The sequence below is a fragment of the Xenopus laevis genome, chromosome 7S (genome assembly GCF_017654675.1).
Source record: "Xenopus laevis strain J_2021 chromosome 7S, Xenopus_laevis_v10.1, whole genome shotgun sequence".
NCBI classification, from domain to species: domain Eukaryota; kingdom Metazoa; phylum Chordata; class Amphibia; order Anura; family Pipidae; genus Xenopus; species Xenopus laevis.
The window spans coordinates 20,118,599-20,145,405 of record NC_054384.1 but is presented as its reverse complement, the minus strand read 5'-3'; the positions used below and the strand labels follow the sequence as shown (position 1 = coordinate 20,145,405).

The 26,807-nt window shown below is 40.1% G+C and overlaps 1 protein-coding gene across 4 annotated transcripts in view; it reads right to left on the bottom strand.

Moving 5' to 3' along the window:
- Positions 1 to 16,398, bottom strand: part of slc2a9.S (solute carrier family 2 (facilitated glucose transporter), member 9 S homeolog) — a 31,548-nt gene extending 15,150 nt beyond the window's left edge. Inside the window, exons 1-7 of one of the 4 annotated variants that reach the window (XM_018226909.2) lie at positions 16,261 to 16,398; positions 15,549 to 15,728; positions 9,366 to 9,464; positions 7,677 to 7,837; positions 5,129 to 5,253; positions 4,070 to 4,215; positions 3,266 to 3,398 (exon numbers count right to left, since the gene is read on the bottom strand). In XM_018226909.2, the coding sequence (XP_018082398.1) occupies positions 3,266 to 3,398; positions 4,070 to 4,215; positions 5,129 to 5,253; positions 7,677 to 7,837; positions 9,366 to 9,464; positions 15,549 to 15,593 (709 nt within the window). In that variant the 5' untranslated portion in view covers positions 15,594 to 15,728; positions 16,261 to 16,398. 4 annotated transcript variants of the gene reach the window in all.
- Between the last annotated feature and the right edge of the window lie 10,409 nt (positions 16,399 to 26,807).

Genomic DNA, 26,807 nt, shown 5'->3' with positions numbered 1-26,807 from the left:
GTAGGCAAAATACGTTGCATCTATTGAAAGATATTGGCTGTGTTAGATTATGCATGGCAAGAATAAAATCGATTGAATTAGGAAAAACAAAAACCTGTCCAAATAATTATAGTAAAGATAAAGTGCTAGAATCCCGGCCCATTTGGTTTTCTCCCTCTTTTCAGTCTCTTGATTATGAGTTATTATAATGGGTTGCAGCAGTGTCTCTGTATCAAATGATCATTGCTTTGAGTGTGCCGGGCCATCCAACAAGCAGACAGAAAGAAGAGTGAGAGAGAAGAGGCCACAGGTACCTTTCCTTCCCCGAGGGAGGCAATCAAAGTGAAAGACAAGACTGCTAAGGAAATCACACATTCATCTTTCAAAGTGCTTAAAGGCTACTGAAGTAAGCTAGAGCAAGGCTTCAAAGGGAAAAAAATATCCTGCCAAAGGACAAGACAGCAAAAGTCTAGATTGTAATGCAAACATTATCAAACAGTTGTATTGTGAAGGCCAGCTAATGATTTCCAGCTAAAGCCTGATCTTCTGACAGCTGAAGAGAAACTAGCGCAAGGCTGACACCAGGGAAAGAAAACAAGAGTTTAAAGAAAAACTTTCTTACAGATTAAGAAGCAACTATTTCTTCTCTGTTCAAGCAAAGGCTGAGTTCCTTTCATTTTTCTACCAAGATTCAAAATAATCCTCGGCATTTGAAGTACACTGGGGCCCAAATAGACACCAGTGGTACAATATAAAGTCACGGTCTATGGTCACTCTGTAGCCAGTGGTGTAACTAGAGTGCTGTTCCCTGGGCCCCCTGTGACTGCGGGGTCTGCTTCCTCTATAGTTGCACCACTGTCTGTAGCATTGGAGGTCTCTGTTAAGTAGAGGCAACATTTGCTGAAATAAGAGAGAGGGCCAGCTTGGTGTGCCAGTTTACTTATTTTCAGATGAATACGGGCTTGTGAGGTGGTTCCCATTGCAAAGAATCAAATTCAGACACAGCCACAATGGAGACCCAGTTGGCTAGAGGAAGCAGTTTGGGAACTAAAGAGGAAGCAGTTCCATTGTCTGTCGTAAAGTCCTACTGCTTATCAGCACCAAAGCACCAATTGATTTAGTATTATAAACTTCTTCTATCCTATTAAAGGCTCAATGCACGCTCAAGCATTTGATCTTTTCCTTCTTATTCCCTGGGCTGAGAACATACTACATACAATGTGCTACAAATAAGGGGGCCACCATTTCTAGCAGCACTTGTTGTTTTGAGTTTTCACTAGGAAAATAATAAGTGTGATCACTTATTTGTACTTAAGAATTATAAAAAAACACCATCAAAAACACAATTTTCATCATAGTATTTTGTGATCTTCCCCTGAAACATCTCAGAGAAATTCTTGAATTCTTGTATACAGGGATGCAGTTATATACAGGGATGCAGTTATATACAGGGATGCAGTTAGAGTTGCTTATTACTTAATATGGCACATGCATCTATTGAGGTTGGAATTACTCAACATCAAAGATTGTACGCCCGATTTGTTCTTCAATAGTAAAGGATGTAAGTTATTGTGTCCATTGTTTTGTTTTAAGATAAAATATTGCATAACCCCAGGCTTCTGCCTAAGGGCAGAGACACATGCAGCAATTCTGGGAGATTAGTCCCTCTTCTTCGGGGGAACTAATCTCCCCGAACTGCTTATGATTAAGGGCGTACCTGCCCGAAACGCATCAAGCAATGCTGTGACTTTTTTTTTTTTTTTTAAAGGTAAACTTTATTACTTTTAATTTTGTGACAAAACAAAAACAGTTGTACTTGAAATTCCATTTGTCTCTGTTTTTGTTCATTCAGTGGAAACAAAAGGGAACACAACTTTACATGCTTTGGTAGGTGATATCAATTTACAGATGCAACACTTCATACCCCATCCCCGGTTTCCATTGGCTCTGCTCCAGGTCCTGACTCCAGGGACTCCATTTCAAATTTAGTTGCATTGCCTCTGGCTTCATAAGAAGTTTGACTTTGAGTATTGTTTGGTTAATTAAGTTAATCCAGGAGTCTCTTGTGGGTGTGTTAGGCCCCATCCAATGCATTTATACATTTTTTAGCATAAAAGAGTAGGACACAAAATCACAATCTTGCATGGGTAGTAGGTACTAAATGGTCCACTACTCCCAATAGACACACTATGGGGGAAGAGTACTTGTGGGTAGTCTAGTGTGTTTGCTAGTGTGGTCATTATTTGCAACCAAAAGTCAGCTATTGCTGGGCATTCCCAGATCATGTGTAAGAAATTGGCCATATTAGTCCTACACCTGGGGCAGGCTTCATCTTCTCTCTTACCCATTTTCTTTAGTTTCTGGGGGGTTATGGAAGACCTTGTATTGGATTAATCTGTCCCATATTGCTATGAAGCTAGTGTACATATTTCCAGTGGCTTCATCCCAACCATCTTGGGTGAGATCAGGAACATTTTCTTGCCATTTCACCTGTGCCAGGTTAAATGGAGGGGGAACAGAGGTGCGCATGCTGCGATACAGCTCCGATACCAGTTTATTGGGTAATTCCCCGGATAGGGATTCTTCCACTGCCAAGGTATTTAGTGTGGGGGAAAGGTTACCAAATTGGGATTTAAAAGTATGGCGAATTTGGAAATACCTAAATAATGGTACACTTGATGTGGAGCGTTTAGCTTGAAGTGCTTCATAGGTAAGGACGGTACCACTCTGCAGGAGAATGTCGTGCCTTTTTAACTATGAACGAATAAAGTGTTTGACTTTTTAAACACTTTTGAACGCGGATCCATTTTCTTCTTCCAATTTATACTGTGCGGCGTGGGATGCCAAAGTAATCCAGCACTCGACCCTATACCTACAAGCTGCCAGGCCTCTTTAGCGGCAAATGTGGAGACTTGGATCGGTTACATTCATTTGTAATCTCCCCTGCCTCCTCTGCCTACCCACCGACTAGAATGAAAATCGCCGTCGGGGTGCCACTCGGATTGCATCGCTTTCCGAAGTCGCTTGAAGTTTCCTCGTGAGGCAGTTTGTGTCTCTGCCCTAAAGTGAAGACACTGGGCTCCTCTCTGTACCCCTTTATCTATGGTGATGTGATGAGTGGGAATAACAGTGACCTTTACCAATTGCATGGGTTTGATGCATGAGTTAGCTTAATGTGGCCCTAACATTCTGGGATTGCCTTTCACTGCACCTACAGATATGATGCACAATGTGTGGATAATCTGGGTGCAAATCAGCTTTTCATATGTGCCATTATTTCACTCACCTTCAACAGTGGCATGTTCATTGCTTTTATCAATGAGAAGGTAACGAGGGCTTTCTGGAAACCAAGGCAGGAGCACGAGTTGAACAAAGGTAGGTACCACAACCAGAGAAAGGAAAAGAGGCCATGTTTCATCCTGCAATAAAAATTAAACACTTTACATTCCATAAATTGGGTGTGGTACAAATTCAGGGCCAGTTTTAGGACAGGAATGAAATGGCATTTGTGCCCCCAGCATCACAAAAAGACAAGTGTATAACAATTTTTTAAATATTTCCAGTATGTACAGCCAATATAATATCCAACTTTCTGGAGAGCCACAGGATGAATATTCCTGAAATACTAAATTTTTTATTCAGATTTTTACTGTTCAAAGCAAAAATACAATTGCTGGCAGCTGAAATTTTGTGCTTTCACAAAAAAATTGCTGAATATTATGCTGTTAATAATGATGACTTGATGCAGAAGACATGCAAATTTGGCAAAGTGTGTTCATTTTCTCCATTTATTATCTCTCAAAGGGCATCTTTCTCTATGAAGATACAACACAGAGCAAAGCTGAATAAAATAAATGGGTTCTTTGCCTTACTGGGAACATGAGGTCATCTTAATCTTGTTTGTAGGCTATGGCAAGACAGACACAAAGAACTATATACTATTTATAAGAAACCAGTTGCATTGAACCTGCATTCATGCACATTTAATAACACCACCATGTCAGCTATATACGTTATAGCAGTTATACAGGAAAATGTGTCATTACCATTTATAGGAATAAAAGAAAAGAAAATACAATTTGCTACTAACCTGCCCCAAGAGCTCAGGGAGACCCAAAACCTGTGCAGAAAATACACCAAGGCAAATAAAAATACTTGGCACAAGTCCTAATAGTCCACGCAAGTTCTTTGGGGAAATTTCTCCTAAATACATGGGTACCACACTGAGAGAAATGCCTAGAAATAAAATTCAATTGAAGTTTAAGTGTTTTCCAGAAAATATAAATATACTCAAACTGAAAACAGGTATCGATTATTGAGTTGCACATTTTGGAGAAAGACTGTGGGCATATAATCTTAATAATCAAATATCATAAAATGTAGTAGGAATGTTAAAACAGAGTGAAAGGTAGAAAAATAATCCAAACTAGAAATAATGCTGAGCAAGTGTAACTGAGATGGGGGTGATTTAAGATGAGAAAGGGGGGGGAACCATTGAAAATGACTGTGGGAATGACTGTGGGAATGACTGTGGGAAACCAAAGTGTGAAGAAGGAGGAAACAATTTAACGGAGGCTAACTAAACTCGAGGATGGTGATGGAAGCAGAGTGAAAAAAACTTAAGGGAACAAGGAATTAGTGAGAAATATGACTAATCAAAGAATGAATCTGCCTAATTCTCAAGAGGAGAAGTTAGACAGGTCTGAAGAATGCCGTGGGCTGTGATTGGGGGCAATGAACATTTCTTAAGACCTCAGGTACTGGCTGAACATACAGAGTTGGGGATGCAATAGTGGCTAAACAGAAGACCTAAGAGAAAGAAGAAAAGAGACCTACTTTAATTACAAGAAAGAGAATATGCCACAGAAGATGACTGTGTGATATGATAAGGAGGTGGAATCATTTTCTATGGTCACTATTGGTTGCACCTGAGGAAGGGGTTGGACCCTGAAATCTTGTGCGTTCAATACTTCTGCAAATAAATGTGCTAAAGGCATTGCCTAGCTGAATTGGTGTGCTTCTTGCCTACTTTGGATTGTTGCAGTGTTGGGCTTGGAAGTGGCCAGGGATATGGATGCACCCGGTAACACGAAGTAAGTGGTGTGCGGCAAATTCAAAAGTATTGCTGCGCTATCCTTTGATCTCATACCTGAGTGGATGCCTGTAATGAACCTCCCAATCATTATCATTTCAGGGGATGAAAATATACGACTGAGTCCCATCAAGCCGCCCGCAATAAAGACCAGGGGTGTGCTCCTAATTATCGTGCCTTTCCTGTAACAGGACACAGAACGGACACTTTAGTGTGGATCAGAAAAAGAAAATAATCACCACCCTCATAGATCCAAGCTCTGGACACTTCAATTAAGTTACCAACCCTCTTGAATTTAATTTCCCATTTAAACTTCATTGAGGCAAAGCTAAACTACTACTGTATAATTAAGCTAGCCGTAATTAAGTTAAAATGAATGCCTAACGTCTTGCATTTGACCATTCCAGTAACTCAGAAAGGACAGAGACTAGTGTTATATTCTTAGTTTCAATTCATTCTTTGTTACACTAATGCTGGTTCACTCCTCCTTAAGATTAACCATTTAATAGTTAAAACTATCCAACAAGACTACATACATTCCAACATAATTGCATGTTCTTTTACGTATTTATAAGGAACTGGATAATTTTTTGTCATTTGTACAGTTATGTTTGTGGCTGTCGTCATCGAATAGATCACCAAAAGAATAATGGAAAACAACCACAAAGTCTCTGCAAAGAAAAGTTCTTGAGCAAAAGCCAAGACCATGGAGGTAGGGCCAGGATTAAAGGGTGGTTCATCTTTAAGTTATTTTTTAGTATAGAATGCACAATTCCTAGCAGTTTTGCCATTGGTCTAAATGATTTCTTCATCATAGTTCTTTAATTATTTGCCTTCCTATTTTGCCTCTTTCCAGCTTTCAAATAGGGGTCTCCGACCCCAGCAGCCAAATCCTATTGAGGCTACAATTTTATTGTTACTTTTTCTTAGTTAGCATAGTATTCAGTTCCCCTCCTTTACTTATGGGGGAATGCACACGCGGTGCTTCGTTTTCTGAAGTCGCCCGAAGTTTCCTCATGAGGCAACTTTGGGCGACTTCGGAAAACGAAGCGCCGCATGTGCATTCCCCCAGGCGATTTTCATTTAAGCCAGCAGGGGGAAGGCAGTTCGGGGAGATTGTCACCCCGAAGAAGAGGAGATTTTTCGCTGGGATGACTTATCTCCTCGAATCTGCTCGTGTGGCCTGACCCTTATCCTTTTCTTTTTGGTATTAAGGCAGTGCTATGTCTATGTGGCGAGGCAAGTAAATACCTTCTGTTTTCAGAAGGATTTACACTACTTTTACAAAGAAACTTTTCTTTCCTATGATCACTCTTTTTTGTCTGGGGTCTCCAGCAATAAACTTTTATCAGCTTCATCCTAATATCAGCCATGTGGGTAGAGGCTTTTCCCAAGTAAAATATATGGAGTACCTTGGGAATCAGTACCTGCCTTTTATGGGGTATAGATTACATAAATACACACTTGGCAAGACTGGGCAGCCCCTTGTATACAAATCTAACCTCATCTGAAACAAATCATTCAGTTCCTTTGGTTTTGGAAAGATCCATAATATTATATACTTATGGTTAAATATGAAAATGCTCTGCAGTGAGAGAGAACATGCAAAGGCAAACATAAGGTTTAAGCGGTTTAAAAAAAAAAAAAAAAACACAGCATAAACTGTTATTATCTACAATGGCAACCTCTTACCATTAAGAGAAAGACATTATGTAAATTAGAAGGCCTGGGTTAATAGAGTGAGAAAGTGGTTAATCTGGGATGTTGATAGCAGGCAGCCTTGGATAAGGTTGAAGTAAACTATATTCTGCTCGGCTAGACACAATATGTTGTCAACATACAGATATATTGTTATTAGAAAGTGCAGCCAGCCAAAATCCCCAGGTTTGAGACTGGAGCGGAACCAGTATGGGACTTCACTCTGCATCTTATATTGGCTAAAAAAAAACTATACCTTTACAAAACATTATCCTTTTTTTCATTACATCAGTGTTTGCATATTCTACTATAAATCAAAATCCCCATATCAGGCCTTAGGTTGATTCTGGGCAGAGGCAAGAGGTAGAAAGATCCTATGCTTTCAGATCTCCACATAGTATTACGATTATGCCAATACAACCATTTATTTATTTTAGAAACCCATGTTAAGCCGTCCTCTTTAGACTGTCAGCAGCTTATCTTACCATGTATGGGCTCTCTAGGTGGCAGGTTTAAAAACCATGATGGGACAAGACTACATCAGCACGTTGATGAGGTCCTCTCCCATTGGCCAGCATTATGATCCAATGGGCCAAAAGCCAAATGATCTTTTGAGCCTGATATGGCACGGCACATACTGTAGGTGTCAAATTGGCAAAGATCAGTTTGTTTGGCTACATTGCTATGGCTCTTCAGGTGTATGGCCAGCTTCAGGCTCTAGAACACATGGAGGAGGGGCGAAGAATATATAAACAATAATTCACAGGTAGTTAGATTGGTGAGAGTGATAAGGTTATAGGGAGGCAAGTGGATGATATCATCCCAAAATGCATTGGGAACACTAAACAACAACTGGGACAGATTTATAGAATACATTCTGCTCAATAACATAACTGTATGCACTCACCTTCCAAACCTTGACACCAGGATTCCAACAAGCAGAGAGCCGAGCATTCCTCCCAGAGCAAAGATTGACACAGTCAAAGAGTACATGAGTGTCAGTGGACTTTGGGCAAGTGGTTGCCCGTATCGTTCATTCCACGTGGCATTGTAAAATGCTTTTATATACTGGAAAATTCCAATAAGAGAGAAGATTTGCAAGAGAGAAATGGCTACATAGCAATTGCTGCAGAGCTAGAACGAGCACCAAACTCTGGCAGGCAAAAGACCAACGTCACCAAGAGATATAAGAGATATAGCTGCTGGCAAACATATACACATACAATCCTCTGATGTTTGTTCTACTGTTTAGGCAAAATAGTGTAAAATGTAGGGATTTTTTTTATTGGTTGTATATATATATATATATATATAGCCTTTGCGTATCAAATCAAGGTCAGGTTCAGTAGAAATGAACAGATTTCAGATGCAAGAGGAGAGAAGGATACTGCCTGTGTATGTGGCCGAAATTGGCTTTTTGCGTTTTAGCAGGCTGATTTTGGCCCCTTCGTTCGGACTTCGTATTCCTTTTCCATTCTGACTTCCTAGCTGCTGCCTGGTTGCTAGTGTAATTAGTCCTAGCACTAGATAGTTGCTAGAATGCCAAACCTGACCGTTGCAACAAAAAATAAATAATTCATAAACCTCAGAAAATAGGGACAATGTATATTGTCTTAAAATTCTACATAATAGTAGCAAATAACCTGCCATTAACTGTTTGGCCCCTGAGCCCCATTTTGGGTTCTTATGCACCAAATAGTATGTTTGCCCCAGGTTGTCTATGCCCCAACTGACGCCTATTAGGAGCACACAGGGTTGGACTGGCATCCCAGGACACCCGGAGAAATCCGGATTGACCCACTGCAAAAAACTTGCTGCCTGGGATCTGTTGGGTTGGGCGAGGGGGGAGTGGTTTATAAGCAGCGCGGGTGGTGATGGCGGCTGGAGAGGGGGCTTGGCAGTTGGGGGTGGCAGGCCCATTTCTGGTGGCCCCTGATACCAATACAATGCTGAGAGCACAGGGACCTTGTAGACTATACCAATGTATGACACAGCTCCATTCATGATATTGAATTTATAAAGCCTTTATTAGCATGTGGCTTTTAGATCTGCAACAACATGACGTTTAAGTTTTTTCTAATTTCTTCTTACGTTTGCTCTAATTTTACACCAGTTTTTTGTGGTACACTTGATATATAATACAATGTATTAGGGATGCACCGAATCCAGGATTCGGTCAGGGTTTCGGACAGGATTCGGCCTTTTTCAGCAGGATTCGGACGAATCCTTCTATCCTGCCGAACCGAATCCTAATTTGCATATGCAAATAAGGAGCTGAGTGGGTGTGACTTTTTGTCACAAACAAGGAAGTAAAAATGTTTTTCCCTTCCCACCCCTATGCAAATTAGGATTTGGTATTAGGCTGGATCCTTCGTTAACGATTCGGGGGTTTGGCCGAATCCAAAACAGTGGATTCGGTGCATCCCTACGTTTATCCCTAATTTTACATTTTCCCAGATTTTACACCATTTTTTTCTGGTCTCCTAAAAAGCATAAAATGGGGGTTCAACTGTTATTATAAAACAGCCATTAATAGAGTGCCCAAAGACTGACTATCTCAGTGTTCTAGTAGAAACTATACATTAGTGTATCTTACCTCAGAAGGGGAGTTGACCACGGATAAGTTGTATCCATAAAGCATAGAAGATCCAAAAGAGGAAAGCAATGAAACTGCCAACAGTGAAAATGTCAGATTCTTCAAAGAAAGCAGAATGAGTAAAAGACATGTTGGTTACATACTAAACATGATGCAATCACGGATACATTCAGGTCTGACAAGAACTGGAAATCTTATCTAAAAAACATGGGACCTGTTATCTAGAATGCTTGGGACACGGGGTTTCCGTAATTTGGGGTACCATGCTTAAGTCTACAAAAAAAAAATGTATCCATTAAACAAACCCAATAAAATTGTTCAGCTTTCAATACATTTTAATTATAGCGTAGCCGAGATCAAGCACAAGGTACTGTTTTGATTATGACAATCATTTTTAAAAATATGAATTATTTGGTTAAAGTAGAGTCTATAGTAGACAGTCTTCCCATGATTGAGTTTTTTTGGATACAGGGTTTCTGGATAATGGATCCCATACCTATATTACATTTTTCTTTCTTTAGGACTACAACCCAAACTTTGACAGAGTCAAGCAGATCACAGAGCAGTCACAAAAGTCACACCTGCTCGGTCTAAAACATCTTGGTCTATTTCTTTTGCGTACATCCCGGCAGCTGATTTTGGACATGGTGGTATATATTTTAAATTCCTTAATAAAAACGCACATTATTTGTTTAATCTACCTTTGTTAAACCTTTAAAAGTTCAGTTCAGTTTTACCCATCAGCCCTCATTTTCCATGACCACTAAGCACCTTGTGAATGCTCTGCTCAGCAGTGTTGTGCTCCCCTGATGTAGAGCTCAGCAAGAAATGGTTGCTCTCCTGGGAGCCATACTAATGTAGTAAGCAAGTTATGACTGGTTAAGCTTTCTCTGAAAAAGAGAGACTCGGTCCTTATTTTTGCAGGGCTTGCTAGGCTAAAGATCAAAGGGTGCTCTGATGCGTACATCATGCTGCTGAGAAGGGAATCCTGAATGTACTCAGGGGTAAGGAAGAGCAGTTACTGAAATATTTTATTCTAGAATTCTTTTTTAAATTAAATTGTATTTTGTGAGGATAGGGACCCCAAGGTACTGTGAATCGGATTCCCATGTCTGTAGGATGTATTATAGATACTGTATGTAACATTCCGAATATATTACGTGATTTTGGATAGAATTGCCACATCATATTATATTAGTGATGACACACTCACTGCCACCACTCTGTTTATTATTTGGTTGTCAACTCTGCCCTACATTATTAATAATAATAATAATAATAATAATAATAATAATGACAGTTATAAAGTGCCCACAAATTGATTAGTGTTCCAGTACAGGAGTGTATACAAACTTACAGCTTCCATTCAAACACTGAACAATTCTGAAGGTGTCCCTTATACGTGTAACGGTTATAATGGATGCTTCAAAATTTGTCCTTGTATCAAGGCATTTTGAAAATCTGAAATTCAGAATTTCTTGAGGACAATCTTGTGTGTGTATAATATACTGCAGGGGTCCCCAACCTTTTTTTACCCGTGAGCCACATTCAAATTAAAAATTGTTGGGGAGCAACACAGGCATGAAAAAGTCCCTTGGGGTGCCAAATAAGGGCTATGATTGGCTATATGGTAGCCCCTATGTAAACTGGCAGCCTACAGGAGGCTCTACTTGGCTCTATACTTAGTTTTTATGCAATTAAAACTTGCTTCCGAGCCAGGAATTCAAAAATAAGCACCTGCTTTGAGGACACAGAGCAACATCCAAGGGGTTGGAGAGCAACATGTTGCTCATGAGCTACTGGTTGGGGATCACTGATATACTGTATCTCTCTCTAGATATATATACATATATATATATACATATATACATATATATATATATATATACACATATATATATATATATATATATATATATATATATATATATATATATCGAGATATATCGAGATAGATAGATATATCCCAAAAGCAGACATCCTGCTTGCCTTACCTGTTCCCAAACAACAGCGGCAAAAAAACTAGCACAGCTGGCGTGGAACAATGCAATTTTCAATTGCAATCTCCTTTTGTGCATATTTTGTATTCTTTCCTGAACAGCAAATGTTACCTGCTGACTGGGTGATTAGACCAGTACAGGTATGGGACCTGTTATCCAGAATGCTTGGCACCTGGGGTCTTCCGGATAACAGATCTTTCCGTAATTTCGATCTTCATACCTTAAATCTACTAGAAAATCCTTTAAATAAACATATGCATATGTTGAAAAAGACGTTTTCAGGGGAACTTGCCATTTCCGACCCTGCCATTTCCGACCCTGTTCCTCTGTCTCTCATGCACAGCTGTCTATTAAAGATCAGATTGAATGAAAATGTACTATTTAGAAGCACAGTGCAAAGGCCATAAGACTGTAAATGAAAAGGCTAAATTATTTTTTGGACATTTCTCTTGGATCAAATGCCAAATATTAAATTAAGCAGAGTCAGATGACAAGTGAATCTTATGAACGATTATATAACACAGTGGATGTTCCACTGCTTAAATTAAAAGGATACTGTCATGGAAAAACATGTTTATTTCAAAACGCATCAGTTAATAGTGATGCTCCAGCAGAATTCTTCATTGAAATCCATTTTTCAAAAGAGCAAACAGATTTTGTTAATTTCAATTTTGAAATCTGACATGGGGCTAGACATTGTCAGTTTATGCTCTGATAAACTTCAATCACTCTTTACTGCTGTACTGGAAGTTGGAGTGATATCACCCCCTCCCTTTCCACCCCAGCAGCCAAACAACAGAACAATGGGAAGGTAACCAGATAACAGCTCCCTAACACAAGACAACAGCTGCCTGGTAGATCTAAGAACAGCACTTAATATAGTAAAAGCCAAGGCCCACTGAGGTTACATTAGGTAGGAGAAATAACAGCCTGGCAGAAAGTAATTCCATCCTAAAGTGCAGGCACAAGTCAAATGACTGGGGCAGCTGGGAAACTGACAATATGTCTAGCCCCATGTCAGATTTCAAAATTGAATATAAAAAAATCTGTTTGCTCTTTTGAGAAATGGATTTCAGTGCAGAATTCTGCTGGAGCAGCACTATTAACTGATGTGTTTTGGAAAAAACATGTTTTTCCATGACAGTATCCCTTTAATAATATAAAACGGGTAGAAAGTAGGGGGAAGCCAAATAATTTCATTTCTTCTGGTGGAGGGAAAGTTTAATGCTGCCAAACTGTAATTGTCAGTATATATATATATATGCAATAAGAATTAGGCACTGTTTTATTCTAATCAAACGGCTGTAAGCAATGAAGCAATGAGCGAGTTAGTGGTAGAGCAAGAATAAGCAGTTGAGAGAGTGTCATGTACCATTATCTCATATGTGATAGAAATGGTGTGAAGGAATATTCACCAGTAAAGATAATCCATAGGACAGTGGTCCTCAACCAGTGGCTCATGCGAAACATGTTGTTTTCCGACCCTGTAGATGTTGTTTCCAGTGGTCGTAAAGAAGGTGCTTATTTTTGAATTCCTGGCTTGAAGGCAACTTTTAGTTGTATAAAAACCCTGTGCACTGCCAAACAGTCTCCTGCGGTTACAAGTCCACATAGGGGCTACCATATAGCCAATTACAGCCCATATTTGGCACCCCTGGGAACTTTTTGCATGCTTCTGTTGCTCTTCAACTTTTTTTTAAACTTTTGAATGTGGCACACGGTTAAAAAAAAGTTTGGCGGCAGAAACTAGTATGGGACCCATTTCAAGATGGTGGTCACTACAGTGGTCTCCTTGGAAGTACTAACTCCATACTACTTCCACTCAGTGGAGTGGATGCTGCTCTTGCTATGCCGGCTGTCTAACTCACAATCTCCTAGGACTGTGCTATGGCAGTGTTGACAACCACTGCATTTATCTTTTTGACAGGTTCCCGGCTCCCCAACTTCTTTAAAGATGTTTATCCTCTTAGGACTAAAACACTGGGGCTTTACACTCCCCCTGGTACTAGGTGGAGACCAAAGAGGAAGACCCTTGTGCTCCTTCCGGTTATATAAACTGGGGACAAAACTGGTCCCAAGATCCAATTGTGAAATGTCCCTCCCACCAGGCACAGGCTGAGCATCCAGGACATCCTGAGCAAGAGGAAATTAACTCTTGGGTCTCCACCCAAGAGCACAACTGAGAATTTTGCATTCAAACAGAGACCACAATGCAAGCGCAGCTGGTCATTACAAGAAGCAGCAGTAAAAAAGGTGTCAACAAAAATCTTTGAGTTTAGACCAATCACAAAATTTGGCATGCAGGAAAAACTGGCTGCTACAGTTGGCTAGAAACATATGCGGTGTCCCAGATATTTCCAACCAGACAAACACGCTCAACTCTTGGCTAAAAAATATATAAAACAAGACTTTATTCTCCAGCATCATAAATATCCCAAATGAGACAAATACCCACTGGCACCAAAAAAAGTGATGAACAAGACTGGATTGTTCATTGTATAAACTGATTAAACTCTACTTAGGAGGGTATCACCAACAAGTCCTATATATTAAAGTATATATTAATTCCAGGGGTGTATTCTTTCCATCTGATTTACTTGTATGCAACATTTGTCATCTTGTTGCTAGAAGACAATGAAAGCAAAGTTGCACATGTTTTGCCTTAAATGTTGAGCATGTGCAGGATGGAAGGTGTGACAGGGCAATAAGTGCGATGAAATCAATGTAAGGGATAAAGCTCAGCTAAACACATGTGATTGAAATGGTCATATGACAAGCACTGGCTAAGAAGATAGAATTAGTTTAGAATTAACATGGTTACTGAAAGCTCATTGATAAGGAGCCCATTCCTTCTCAAGAGCTTGTTCTCTGCAAGTCAGATATGAGTCACATTTAACCTGACTGATCAGCACAAAAGCCAATGTTTCTAGATATTGACCAGTAAAGTAACCCACATAGAAGAACAAATGGTCCTTCTGAATAGAAGACCTTATACACTCACCCAGAAGAGGTGCCCTCCAATCAGATTTGCAAAACACACCGAGTGACTGATGGGCTGCCCAACCTTCCTCCCTTACATACACTGGTATCAACCATCTGGATTTGTGTTGAGGTCACAAAAGGCCCAGGCAGGAAAAATTTTAGGGACAGCATGCCGCCCAGCCGCATCCAAAATGAGCACTGGGAATGCACAGGTGCGTGCGGAGGTGGACAGGCAGGTGCTAGGACCATGACTGACCATGTGTTTGATAAGTCTGTACATGTAGGGGCCAGCTTATGAAAAAAACACCAATCACATACATGATAGCAATATGGAGAGGGGGTGGGTTGGCCTCTTTATAAAATGTCCCCTTCCCTTAATGTCACCAAGATTTCAATGGAATTGGAGTCAACTGAATAACTCAAGGCTTTAAAACGGACTTTGTGCAAAACTTAAAGTACCAACATATGCCATAGCTCTGTACAATAGAAGGGTGAATACATCTAACACAAAAGTCATACAAATCCTCATTAAAAAAGAGGCAAAGAGAATGCAGAATGACACAGCAGGGTAGGTAGGTCCAGTCATAGTACCATAATCATGGAGCCACCTTTAAGATGAAAGGGCCAAAGGTACAACAAATCCTAATGCTCATGTCAACAGTTCAAGGGACCACAACCACCAGTGCTGAAGACTATCAGTGGGCTCTAGTCATTTCAAAAGCAAATACATGACCACAGACTGGACAGCAGCGATATAAAGCAAAACTGCTACCTACCTTGCAGTCACCATCATCCCCTTCTATACCTACTCATAACTCTCCTCAAACCTGTTGCCCTGGGGAGAAGACCACTATGAGGGTAACTCACAAGAGTGAAATTGGTCAGAACAATGAGACATTCTGAAGCGGGTGAATACGTTTTGGTATTAGGGTGATTGAGAATGTCATGTTATGATTCCTCTGGTGTTTAGTCTAATTATACACCACATTTGTCTATAAGCCACTTTTGTGAATTTCCCCTTTAGCTGAAAAATTATCACTGCAGGATCCTGTATGTCTTCTATGGCCCCAAACCACTACTGTGCCTAGAGCCCCATTTGGCCTCATTTTTACAAAAGCCATAACTATAATTATTTTGCCTTTTTAACCCAATATAACCAGCACTAAATCCAAATGCACCACTGAGATAACATGAGACTTACCCCTGTCACTTGCTTGGCAGCAAAAACGCTCTTCTGGTTGTCCATTTACAGCAGGTTAGAGGAGCAGCAGCTACAAGGGAGAGAGCAGAAGTCTTTCTTTAGTTCACTGGTTCCACGGTCCATTGAGAAGAGGAACACTCAGTCCTTTCCTTGGTAATAAGCCCTTATCTGATTGAAATGCTGTGGAGAAAGGCAGCAAATCACATGATGGCTCAGAGGAAATCAATTTATTAGGCAGGAATTTGACCACAAGGAAAGAAGAAAAAAAAAGTTCTGCTGAAACATAAGTGTGAAATGAGAGGGTCACAGGAACATACCATGATTGCCTTCCCAGCTTTATTATAGTCTATTGCATTCTATAGGGGGGTTAGCAGTAGGGTTAGGTGTGACCTTTGGTACGGCACACATGATGTGTAGGGTTGCTTCGAGGTTAAGGTGTTTAATGTGATTATGCCGGCTCTGAAACTACTGATTCTTACAGCAGATGAAAGAAGCGATTAGGCTCAGTCTCTTTCTATCTCTTTGCAAGAGTTTTAGCACAGAGCAAAGAAAGTCATTAATAAAACTAGAAAAGACCTGATCTATAGTGTAACAATCATTAGGGAATGCCCAGCCAGTTTTGAACTACAGTCGAAAGTTGTAGTTCACCCATAACTAAAAGACAACAGGTTAAAACCTTCCTATGTACTCATCGCTTCTTAAACAACCCTACCATTACAACATAATTGATATTAAAAGGTTCTAGGCCAGGGTGTCCCAGTGCTGCTGAATCCAGACATCCCATGCTCTGCAGCAGGTTGTTTTTCCCAAGCTTTATAAAGGAGCCCAATAGTCACAAAGTCCTCCTCTTCTGACACAGGGTTTGCTGAAATGGGCCAATCTATTGCCACTGTCTACTATGGGGGTTACCATGTTTCAGGGCTCTTACACAAGGGTGTATTTTTTTTGTATCTGGGTGCACCTAGATACATCAGCTAATTGATTCCATTAAATTATATATATATATATATATATAAGTATTTATGTGCTCAGCAGGCATTTTTAGACAAACCAAAAAACACCCGTTGCTAAGAGCCCTTGAGCTGCACACACATATAAAAAACCCACAAGATGATTAATTTGCAGTTAATAAGTTACAGGCTGCATGGCTGCACACAAAGCAGTGCAGTTTGCAGCTAACATTAAATGAATTGCAAACTCCCTATGCAGAATGCAGATTTAATTAGTGTCCAGATTTAATTGAATGTAAAATGCATTCAACTGAAAAGGGTAGAGATCTGCATTATAAGGGCTCTTACTCACGTGCGTTTTTACCTGCGCTCCGTTTTTCTGCGTTCAGCCGCAGGGTAGCGCAGGAATAGACGCATTTCATTATTTCAAATGGGGCTGTACTCACACAGGCGCGTGTTGGCGCCGAACGCAGGAAAAATGCAGCATGTTGCGTCTCAACCTGCGTTCGGCGCCTACATGCGCCTGTGTGAGTACAGCCCCATTTGAAATAATGAAATTCCTGTGCTCCCCTGCGGCTGAACGCCGAAAAACGGAACGCAGGGGAGCGCAGGTAAAAACACACGTGAGTAAGAGCCCTAAGTGTCTGCACTTAAATTGGTGAAATGGCATATGTGTACTGAATAGAGTTGATTGCTCATTTCTTTAAGGGCCTGTACACACGGTTGTTTGTTTGTGCTTTCCCCTGCATTGCGCTTTCTTCCGTTCAGCCGCAGGAGTAGGCACTCTGAATTATTGTCAATAGAACTGTACTCACACAGATGCATGCAAGTGCCAAACGCAGGTTGGGACGCAGCATGTTGCATTTTTACCTCCCGTGCAGCTGAACCGAAGAAAGCACAACCCAGGGGAGCGCACAAACGCCGTGTGTAAGAGTCCTAAAGCAGCAGGTTACCTTGAAATTAACTTTTAGTATTTTAAGAGCTTTATCATTTTGTTATTTTTTTTCATCATTTGTACTTTATGAATGATTGAGCTTCTTGTTCTGCAGCAGTTTAGTGTGTTAACCAGATTATTCACCCCAACACCAGACTGTGATTTGAATGAAAGACTTGAGGGTGCGTAGGAGAAGTTCTGATTAGAAAGGAAACACTCCGTGCTAAAAACAAAAAACATAACAATACAAATACCCCACTTAAGTATTCATCAGTTTTCTGGGGTTGAAGAACATTCACTGATGTGACCTGCGTGGGATCTCACATTATATATCGTTTCCTGATCCCTGTCGGTCATAAGACTCTGGTGAGGAAAAGTAAATGGATATTGGAGTATGAAAGCCTCACTCCATTGTGTGAATATGTTTTGTAGGCTTTGTGGTAATTTTTGGTGTAGGTGAAAAAACAAAAATGGGTGTTCAGATGACTGTTTTGTTCTAAGGGCTCTTACAGACGAGCGTTTTTAGTTGCGCTCCCCTGCGTTCCGGTTTCATGCGTTCAGCCGCAGGGGAGCGCAGGAGTAGACGCACTGAATTATTTTCAACGTGGCTGTACTCGCACAGACACATGTAAGTGCCGAACGCAGGTTGGGACGCAGCATGTTGCATTTTCCCTGCGTTCAGCGCTTACATGCGTCTGTGTGAGTACAGCCCTATTGAAAATAATTCAGTGCGTCTACTCCTGCGCTCCCCTGCGGCTGAACGCATGAAACCGGAACGCAGGGGAGTGCAGCTAAAAACGTCTGTAAGAGCCTTAATGGCTATTTTCCTCCCTGGGTTTTTAAAGGGGTACAGGTATAGGACCTATAATCCAGAATGCTCGGGACCTGGGGTTTTCCGGATAACGGATCTTTCCGTAATTTGGATCTTCATACCTTTCGTCTACTATAAAATCATTTAAACAATAAACGCAATAGGCTGGTTTTGCCTTCAACAAAGATGAATTATATCTAATTTTGGATCAAGTACAAGGTACTTTTTTATTTTTACAAAGAAAAAGAAAATAGTTTTTCAAAATTTGGATTAATTGATTATAATGGAGTCTATGGGAGACAACCTTCCTGTAATTCAGAGCTTTCTGGATAACTGGTTTCCAGATAACAGATCCCAAACCTGTAGTCAAATGAGTGTTTAAGTAGGCAGAGGCATTCCAAGACAATTAGCAGCTGGTCTTCATTTTAAATTTTTTTTGCTGTTCTTGAATCATTGTTTTAGGAATCAGAATCAGGTTTGCAGAGAATTTAATCAGACAGATACAGCATTTAATAGCAATTACATTTACAAATAAATTGAATGGATAAGAAAAGGTAAAAAAACACTAGGGGGCAGATTCACTAAAGAACAAAGTGGCTAACGCTAGTGACTTTTCGCCAGCGTTACCATCCGCAGCGGCATTGCCAGTTCACTAACAGGGGCAGGCGCCAATTCGCTAGCAAATGAGACCGTCGCTATCGTTCATTCACCCTCTATCGCCAGGTGACTTTTCACTCTGTCGAAAGGTCGTTACTCCGCAAATTCAGTAAAGTGCGGATTTTACTGAACGTTACCTCTTTCGCCAGAGTTGACTTCGCCACTTCAGACCAGACGAAGTGCTTAAAAGAAACTAGATCTTCCTCAATCTTCTGTCACTTACATCATATCCCGTGTGCCGAAAATGCATCGAAGTTCCAAAACGCTGGCGACTTTTCCTTTTTTGAAGCGGGATTGCCGGCAAAAGTTCTGACTTAAACTTTTTTTGGCTGACAAACTTTTTTCGGGTAACCGGTTTCATTCATTTTACAGTGGGCTCATATGTAGGGCATTTTATAAATTCTCGTATCTTTATTAAGGTTCCCTGGACATTTGTAATAAAAAGTGGTATCTTCAAGCATTTGCACCAACATTTATAATAAAAAACTCCATACAACTTTAAATCACTTGCCGTATGCAAATTGACCTAAGCACAAGATCACTAGCGAATTTCCCCTTAGGTAAGTATGAACCCTAGCGCATCTTCGCTATGAAATGCTCACACTGCCATAACGCTAGCGAAATTCGCCCTTTAGTGGATCTGCCCCAATGGGGGGGTTACCAAATTGTGAAGCACACTCTTCTTTAAAAAACAAACCAGCCGGACTCCTGCTTGACGAGCGCCACGCCACCCTTTTCTTTTGTTCTCCCAGGTGTCCCCTGTACCAAGTGCAGGCACCGTACAGAATTCTCAGAAACAGTTTTGTATTGCACATGTTCTCATGGAAGCCCGACGGGGGCATCTGAAAGAGATGGTGGTGCAGCATTTGGTTAACAGGACCGCAAGCTTGTGCATTTTTTGAAAAATGGTGCATGGCAGTGCAACCAATTTAATACAATCGGAGATGATGATGGTTAAAACCACTTCATTAGGGCGATGATCCAGGACTTGATTTTTCTTAATCTTAATTAAGCCTGGGGGTAGCAAGTAAGCAACTAGAATCACTAGGGGGCGCCTAATAATTTGGCACCCCTTCCAGTGCTCCTTCTCCTTTAATTTAAATGAAATTTGAAAAATTGCTTAGAATAACATTTCATTCCCTAGCGAGTGCCCCCTTTTACAGGTATTTGGTTGCTAGGTCTTAATTTCCCTAGCAGCTAGGAAGTAGTTAGAAAGTCACAATCAATAGTATCTGGACTGAATAGAATTTTAACCAATAAAATAAGAATGAGTAACCCTGACGGATAGCATTTTTAACATCATGTGAATATCCTGAAATAATAAAGACCATCTGAAAAGTTCCTTAGAATAGGCATATCTGATTGCAGAGAGCTTTTCCACCATTGTTGGCGTGCTAGTTGGGGAACTTCACTAAGGGCTCTTACACACGGGCAGTTTTACCTGCGCTCCCCTGCGGTGTGCTTTCTTCTGTTTAGCCGCAGAGGAGTGCAGGAGTAGATGCACTCAATTATTGTCAAGGGGGCTCTACTCACACAGACGCATGTAAGTGTCAAACGCATGTGGGACGCAGCATGTTGCATTTCACCTGCATTCGGTGCATACATGCGTCTGTGTGAGTACAGCCCCCTTGACAATAATTGAGTGCGTTTACTCCTGCGCTCCCCTGCGGCTAAACAGAAGAAAGCGCAACACAGGGGAGCGCAGGTAAAACCGCCCATGTGTAAGAGCCCTAAATGGTAAATGGCAGCGCAATCAATTTAATACAATCACAAATTTCGATTAACCCCACTTCATTAGGATGATGATCCAGTTCTTGATTTTTCGTAATTCTACACACACTAAATACAGTAAATGATCAAATAGGCGTGCAGTGGATCACTATCCCCCTAATGACTTGGGGTTTGCTGACATCTTTTTGCTAGTTGACCCTTAGTTTTATTAGAGAAAGTTATTAGCTATTACTCTATCTGGTGAGAAAAGGTGGAAATAAATGAGAAGATCCACTCATTTTGCAAGGTCACCAAACAAGCAGATCTTTCTCCCAATATGCCCATCAAAGGCGGACGATATAAGGCTAAATTGCAGTGGAAGAGGGACTGTCAGGACAAGGACCGCATCAAAAAGTCAATGCAGTCCTGAATCCAACGTGAAAATCAAACCTTCCCAATCAACAGCTGGGTGATTTTTGGCTAGATATCACTCAGGTAGCCCCTACGGAGGGCCCCATACTCGGGCAGATAACCTGTTGACCATGTATGGCCACCTTTAGTGTTTATTTCTTGATGAAACAATTCCTTTGTTATTGTCATTTCTCCCAGAACCAAATTGCTTTAATACCCCCTCCTGTGGCCAAGTGGTGGATGAGGGGGTCCAGCTTGAGTCACTAAACAGAGATTTGGGGTTGAATTCTTATTTAGTCCTGGATGTCACATATAACAAGGGTTACTTGTCCTACCATGTTTCCATGTATTTGAAATCTTATGTGAGTTGAGTGGGCCTGAACAAATGTTGGATCACAAACTCTGCACTGAACCCAAGATTTGAAAGACCTCTGCACTTGGGGGGGGAATTCATAAAAATGGAGTTAGGTAAACTAAATTAGATATTTCCCTGGTACTTACCCCAGCTTTTACTATATTACATGTGTTATCGTGGGACCTGGAGAAGGGTTAATCCTTCCTTACAAATAACCTTTTTTTTTGTTGCAGTTAAAACGTTCATAGCAGCTCGATGGAAATCTACTACTATCCCCACTCTATACCGGGTTCTTAAGGAAATGGAAGCTGTTGGCAACTATCCCAACCCTCCTCCTTTCTGAAGCCAATTTAGGTTTCACCTGGATTAATTACCATCCAGCAAAAAGACGAGTGGAGGTGCCAGTCTTTCTAGCCAAATATTCTCAACCAATATGAACCTCTTTGGGTACTGTGATGTGTAATTCTTGAGATGTATGCACATTCTTTGAGTTTAATATTCCCATTTTCTTGTATTGGAAAACACAATAAAGAACTATTTCAACAAAAGTGGTCAGGCTAAAATTTAGTTGTATAAGCAATGAGAAATGCTGCACATCTGTGTTGTATGGAGTCCACCAACCTCTGGCACCTGTTACATTCCACAATTCTAGTGCAATTCTGATAAACAGCCTTTTTGATGACACCCACAAGTTTTCTATTGGATTAAGGTCAGAGGATTGGACTGGTCACTCCATAACTTCAATCTTGTTGCTCTGGAACCAAGATGATGCTCATTTACTGGTGTGTTTGGGGTCGTTGTCTTGTTGAAGCAGCCATTTCAAGGGCATTTCCTCTTTAGCATAAGACAACAAGACCTCTTGAAGTATTTTGATGTATTGAAACTGATCCATGATCCCTGGTATGAGATAAATAGGCCCAACACCATAGTATGAGAAACATCCCCATATCATGATGCTTGTGCCACCGGCTTCACTCTGAACTGTGACTTGAATTCAGTGTTTGGGGGTCGTCTGACAAACTGTTTACACCCCAAAAAAACAATCTTGCTTTCATCAGTCCACAAAATGTTGCACCATTTCAATACCCCTTTTTTCAACAATGAGACTTTGCATCTTTCAGATTTTGGTTGCCACTTTAAAGTATCCGAGATCATTTTAGCTGAGCAGCCTATCGTTTTCTGCACTTCTTTATATGTTTTCCCCTCTCCAATCAACTTTGTAATCAAAGTACTATGTTCTTCTGAACAATGTCTGGAGAGAAATGCACTATAACCAGCATTCCCAAAATTTGCTCCTTCCTAAAGTCCGTAATGGACACCTGTTTTTTCACAGAATGAATGACCTCACTAATTGAACACCACACTGCTATTATTTGGAACAAGCCTCAATTAATGATTCAATGACACAGAATCAGCAACATGTCATGACAATTGGGTCTGTTGGTTTTCTATTACTCTACTATACCTACTAGTAAATTATTTGCCATGTAGAAATAGAATTTCTACCAAAAACAGTGATTGATCAGGTTATTGATGTCGGACTGCTATTATTCTGAACACAATTGTAAATACGGATAGGAGAGACTGTAGGATAATATCACAAAGATTTCCCTACATTCTATAAGAGGAGTTTGGATATATTCACGAACAGGCAAAATATATAGAGCTACAGTTGGGGGCAGATTTATCAAAGGTCGAATTTCAAAGTAGAAAAAGCTTCGAAATTCGACCATCAAATTGGAATATTGCAATTTCGAATATCAAAGTCTACGTTTTTTTTACATCTTATTTGGCCATTTGCGGTCGAAGTATAATCTTTCAATTGACTATGAAATCCTTCGAATCGAATGATTTCATCCATCGACCGATTTTTCTTTGACTTCAAAAAAAACTGCTCTAGAAGGTCCCCATAGGCTAACATAGCACTTCGACAGGTTTAATTTGGCGAAGTATTGAAATCTAAGTTTTTTTTTAAAGAGGCAGTACTTCGATTATCGAATGGTCGAATATTCAAACTAATTTATTTCTAATCGAATTCAAAGTCGTAGTATCCTAGTCGATGGTCGAAGAATCCAAAAAATTACTTCGAATTTCGATTTTTTTTTTTTTACTTTGAAAATTCCCTCAAATTCACTTCGACCCTTGATAAATCTGCCCCTTAATGTTGTAGGTATATAAAATGTATAGAACAATAAAGAGAAGCACAGTTAGCATTTCTATGTGTAGCTGAAGCTGGGAGATACATTAAAGGGAACATTAAAGACAAATTAGCCATGTAACAAACCAGACTGTGGTTGGGAAAATTCATAATGGAATTCCACAAATTTTCCCATGAGGTTTTGGAACACTGGGCAGCATTAGTCTCCTAGCTTACTTGACCACTCCAGTTTCACATGAGAGGTTTTCCATATTCAGGAAGATGTTCAAGACGCTCTGAAAGGTATTAAGGAAAATCTGCCATCATGACATCGACAGGCAGAACATTTGGGACGTGTAGTGATTGCATTAAGAAATAATTGCATATCTTAAAATTCTGTTCTGCTAGTAACACATTTTTCCCCAGATGTAATAATCTTTGGACAGAAAGTAAAGGATGGCAACTTCTTTTCTGCAAATGAAGACCCTGCAGCTGATGGTTCCTCCTGGCCATCATTAAGAGCAGAATCTTCTCTCTTTTCCATCTCTTTTTTTCTGTTCTATCCATTACAGGATAGAACATAAGGATGCATAAGGTTTCATATCAATTAACTTTTAACCTTGTGGACTGACCCTTTACCTACGGTCTCCGAATCCATCCTATGTCACTATAAAGGAAACATAATGAGGGTCAAGAAAGCAAATGGGTGCTTCAGTGTGCAAGTAAAAGGAACACATTTGTAGATCGCAATAAAACAAGGATGCAAGATTGAGCTAATGTCAGTTTTTATCAACAGAATGGAGGTGAAGGGGATTCTCATGTTGGTTTGCCTTGAAGATCCACGCAGTTCTTTTTCAAGAAACCCATGCAGAAGACCATAAATACGCCTTATCACAAGAATGCACCTGCAACAGTGGGTCCTGTCTAGTAATGGAAATATCCCTTGAAAATGTGCATTGCTGCATTTTTTGAACAATAGCCCCTGTTACTAGACAGGACCTGGCACCAATCCCTGCTGATTTTGAAGGGAAGAGGCAATTTCTAACATTTAGTCCTCCTCCTACCAAAAAAATGTTTAAGGAGACCAACGCTTAACAAGCACCCAGTCTGCCATTGCCCTGAAAGCCTCTCCCAATTTTCCCCCACAAGCCCTTTAAATCATAGGAATCACCTGGAACTGGCAATGGATTCTGGAACGAAGAAGAATAAAACAAGCACCATTAAACTAGTACAGTTTATTAACATATTATCCCTGTTGAACATTGAAAAAAAAATACCATGATCCAATCGCATGTGAACATTAATACATCACATCACATGAACAACCACAAGTTCCAATCGTTATTTTTGTCTTAAACACTGGGAATGAAGTGACATATAGAAAAAAGTTGTAACAAATTAAAATAATTTAAAAATTAGTAAGGCAGCAACTGTTAATAGTGCTATGGGCAAATAAAAACATTGTTTAAAAAAAAAAAAAAAACCCTACATCACACAGTCTCAAAATGCAGAGAAGTATTTATTACCAGTATCGTAAGAAAGACGATATACATACGGCCAAAGGAAAGCCAATGGTGTCTTGCATTTTGTTTTTAACGAGAAGAGGTAAAACTTCTCACTTTCACACATGTGATATTAAAGTGCTAATCTGCTCAATGTTCAGTAATGTGATGTTTCTTGTGTGTGTGTGTGTGGCATGGAAATCAATTCAATTATATTTACATAAAGAAGGGAAAAGAAATATAAGACTGTTTGAATATATGTCCATTACAGCCCAGAACAACACATTCTGCACATAAAACTGGCTGGGGCCTAGCGTTGACATTATAATTGCATTTAGTCTTTTGTTGCCCACAACACTGGATGCTCAAAACCAAAAATAAGGAAAGAAAAACGATGTATAATAGATGTGTACGTTAAACAATGCCTTGGAAATGGAGGCGCAAGTCACAGAAAACGGTACCCTTTATTATAACCAGTGAATCTTTCCGTGATCCTTACTCACGCGACGCAAAACACCGAGCTGTGCAGGAAGGGAGCGTTACTACTAACTGTGTGAACTAGCAATCGGGCAGAAATTAGTATTTTTCTTTAAAAAAAAAAAAAAAAAAAAGGGGCAAAATTTGGAAAAATCACCTGGTTTGAAAACACATCACAAAAAAAGCACATTTAATATTAAGCGCAGAAAGTCATAAATAGAACTTTCCATTTTGTGGTTTATGTAGGCAGGGTTCTGCTCAATGCTGCGCTAACACAAAAATTAATGTTTACTAGTGATGGGCGAATTTATTCGCCAGGCGCGAATATGCGGCGAATTTGCGCGATTCGCCGCCAGCAAATAAATTCGCGAAACGCCCGCGAAAATTCGCGAAAAAAATTCGCCGGCGTCAACTTTTTTTTCGAAAAACCGGGCGCCGGCGTAAAAAAAAAACGGGCGCTGTTTCGTGAATTTTTCGGCGCAAATTCGCCCATCACTAATGTTTACCCCACTGACGCCAAACTCCAAACCTTCGGCTTAGCCAGAGGGATTCTAGGTGTCCCCTCTAGGGAACGTGTTCGGTTATCCCGTATACCTCCATGCACTGTTACAAGGCAGCATACATCACAACAACAAATATATCTAGGATTGCAATTTTTTTGTTTTACCTTTATCTTAACAAATGTTATGCATGTTTTTGTATAGCTGTTAAATACTTTGGATAATATCGCCTGAAAATAAAGTAGTTTCATCAAAAAGCTTCCGTTTCATAAAATGCATCAACTACTTCAATGTAAGTTTTAGATTTAAATACATAATACCTGAAAGGAATTTGCATTATTTCTAGGTCTCCTATTGTATTCTCTCCCTCAAACCCTTCCTATGTAGAACAAACAAAAAAAACTCATCAGTGCTTAGTTGAATTGCTTTTGGATTTTTGCTTAAAGGGATACTGTCATGGGAAAACATGTTTTTTTTCCAAAACACACCAGTTAATAGTGCTGCTCCAGCAGACTTCTGCACTGAAATCCATTTCTCAAAAGAGCAAACAGATTTTTTTATATTAAATTTTGAAATCGGACATGGGGCTAGACATATTGTAAGTTTCCCAGCTGCCCCAGTCATGTGACTTGTGCCAGCACTTTAGGATAGAACTACTTTCTGGCAGGCTGTTATTTCTCCTACTTGTGTAACTGAATCAGTCTCAGTGGGACTTGGCTTTTACTACTGAGTGTTGTTCTTAGATCTACCAGGCAGCTGTTATCTTGTGTTAGGGAGCTGCTATCTGGTTACCTTCCCATTGTTCTGTTGTTTGG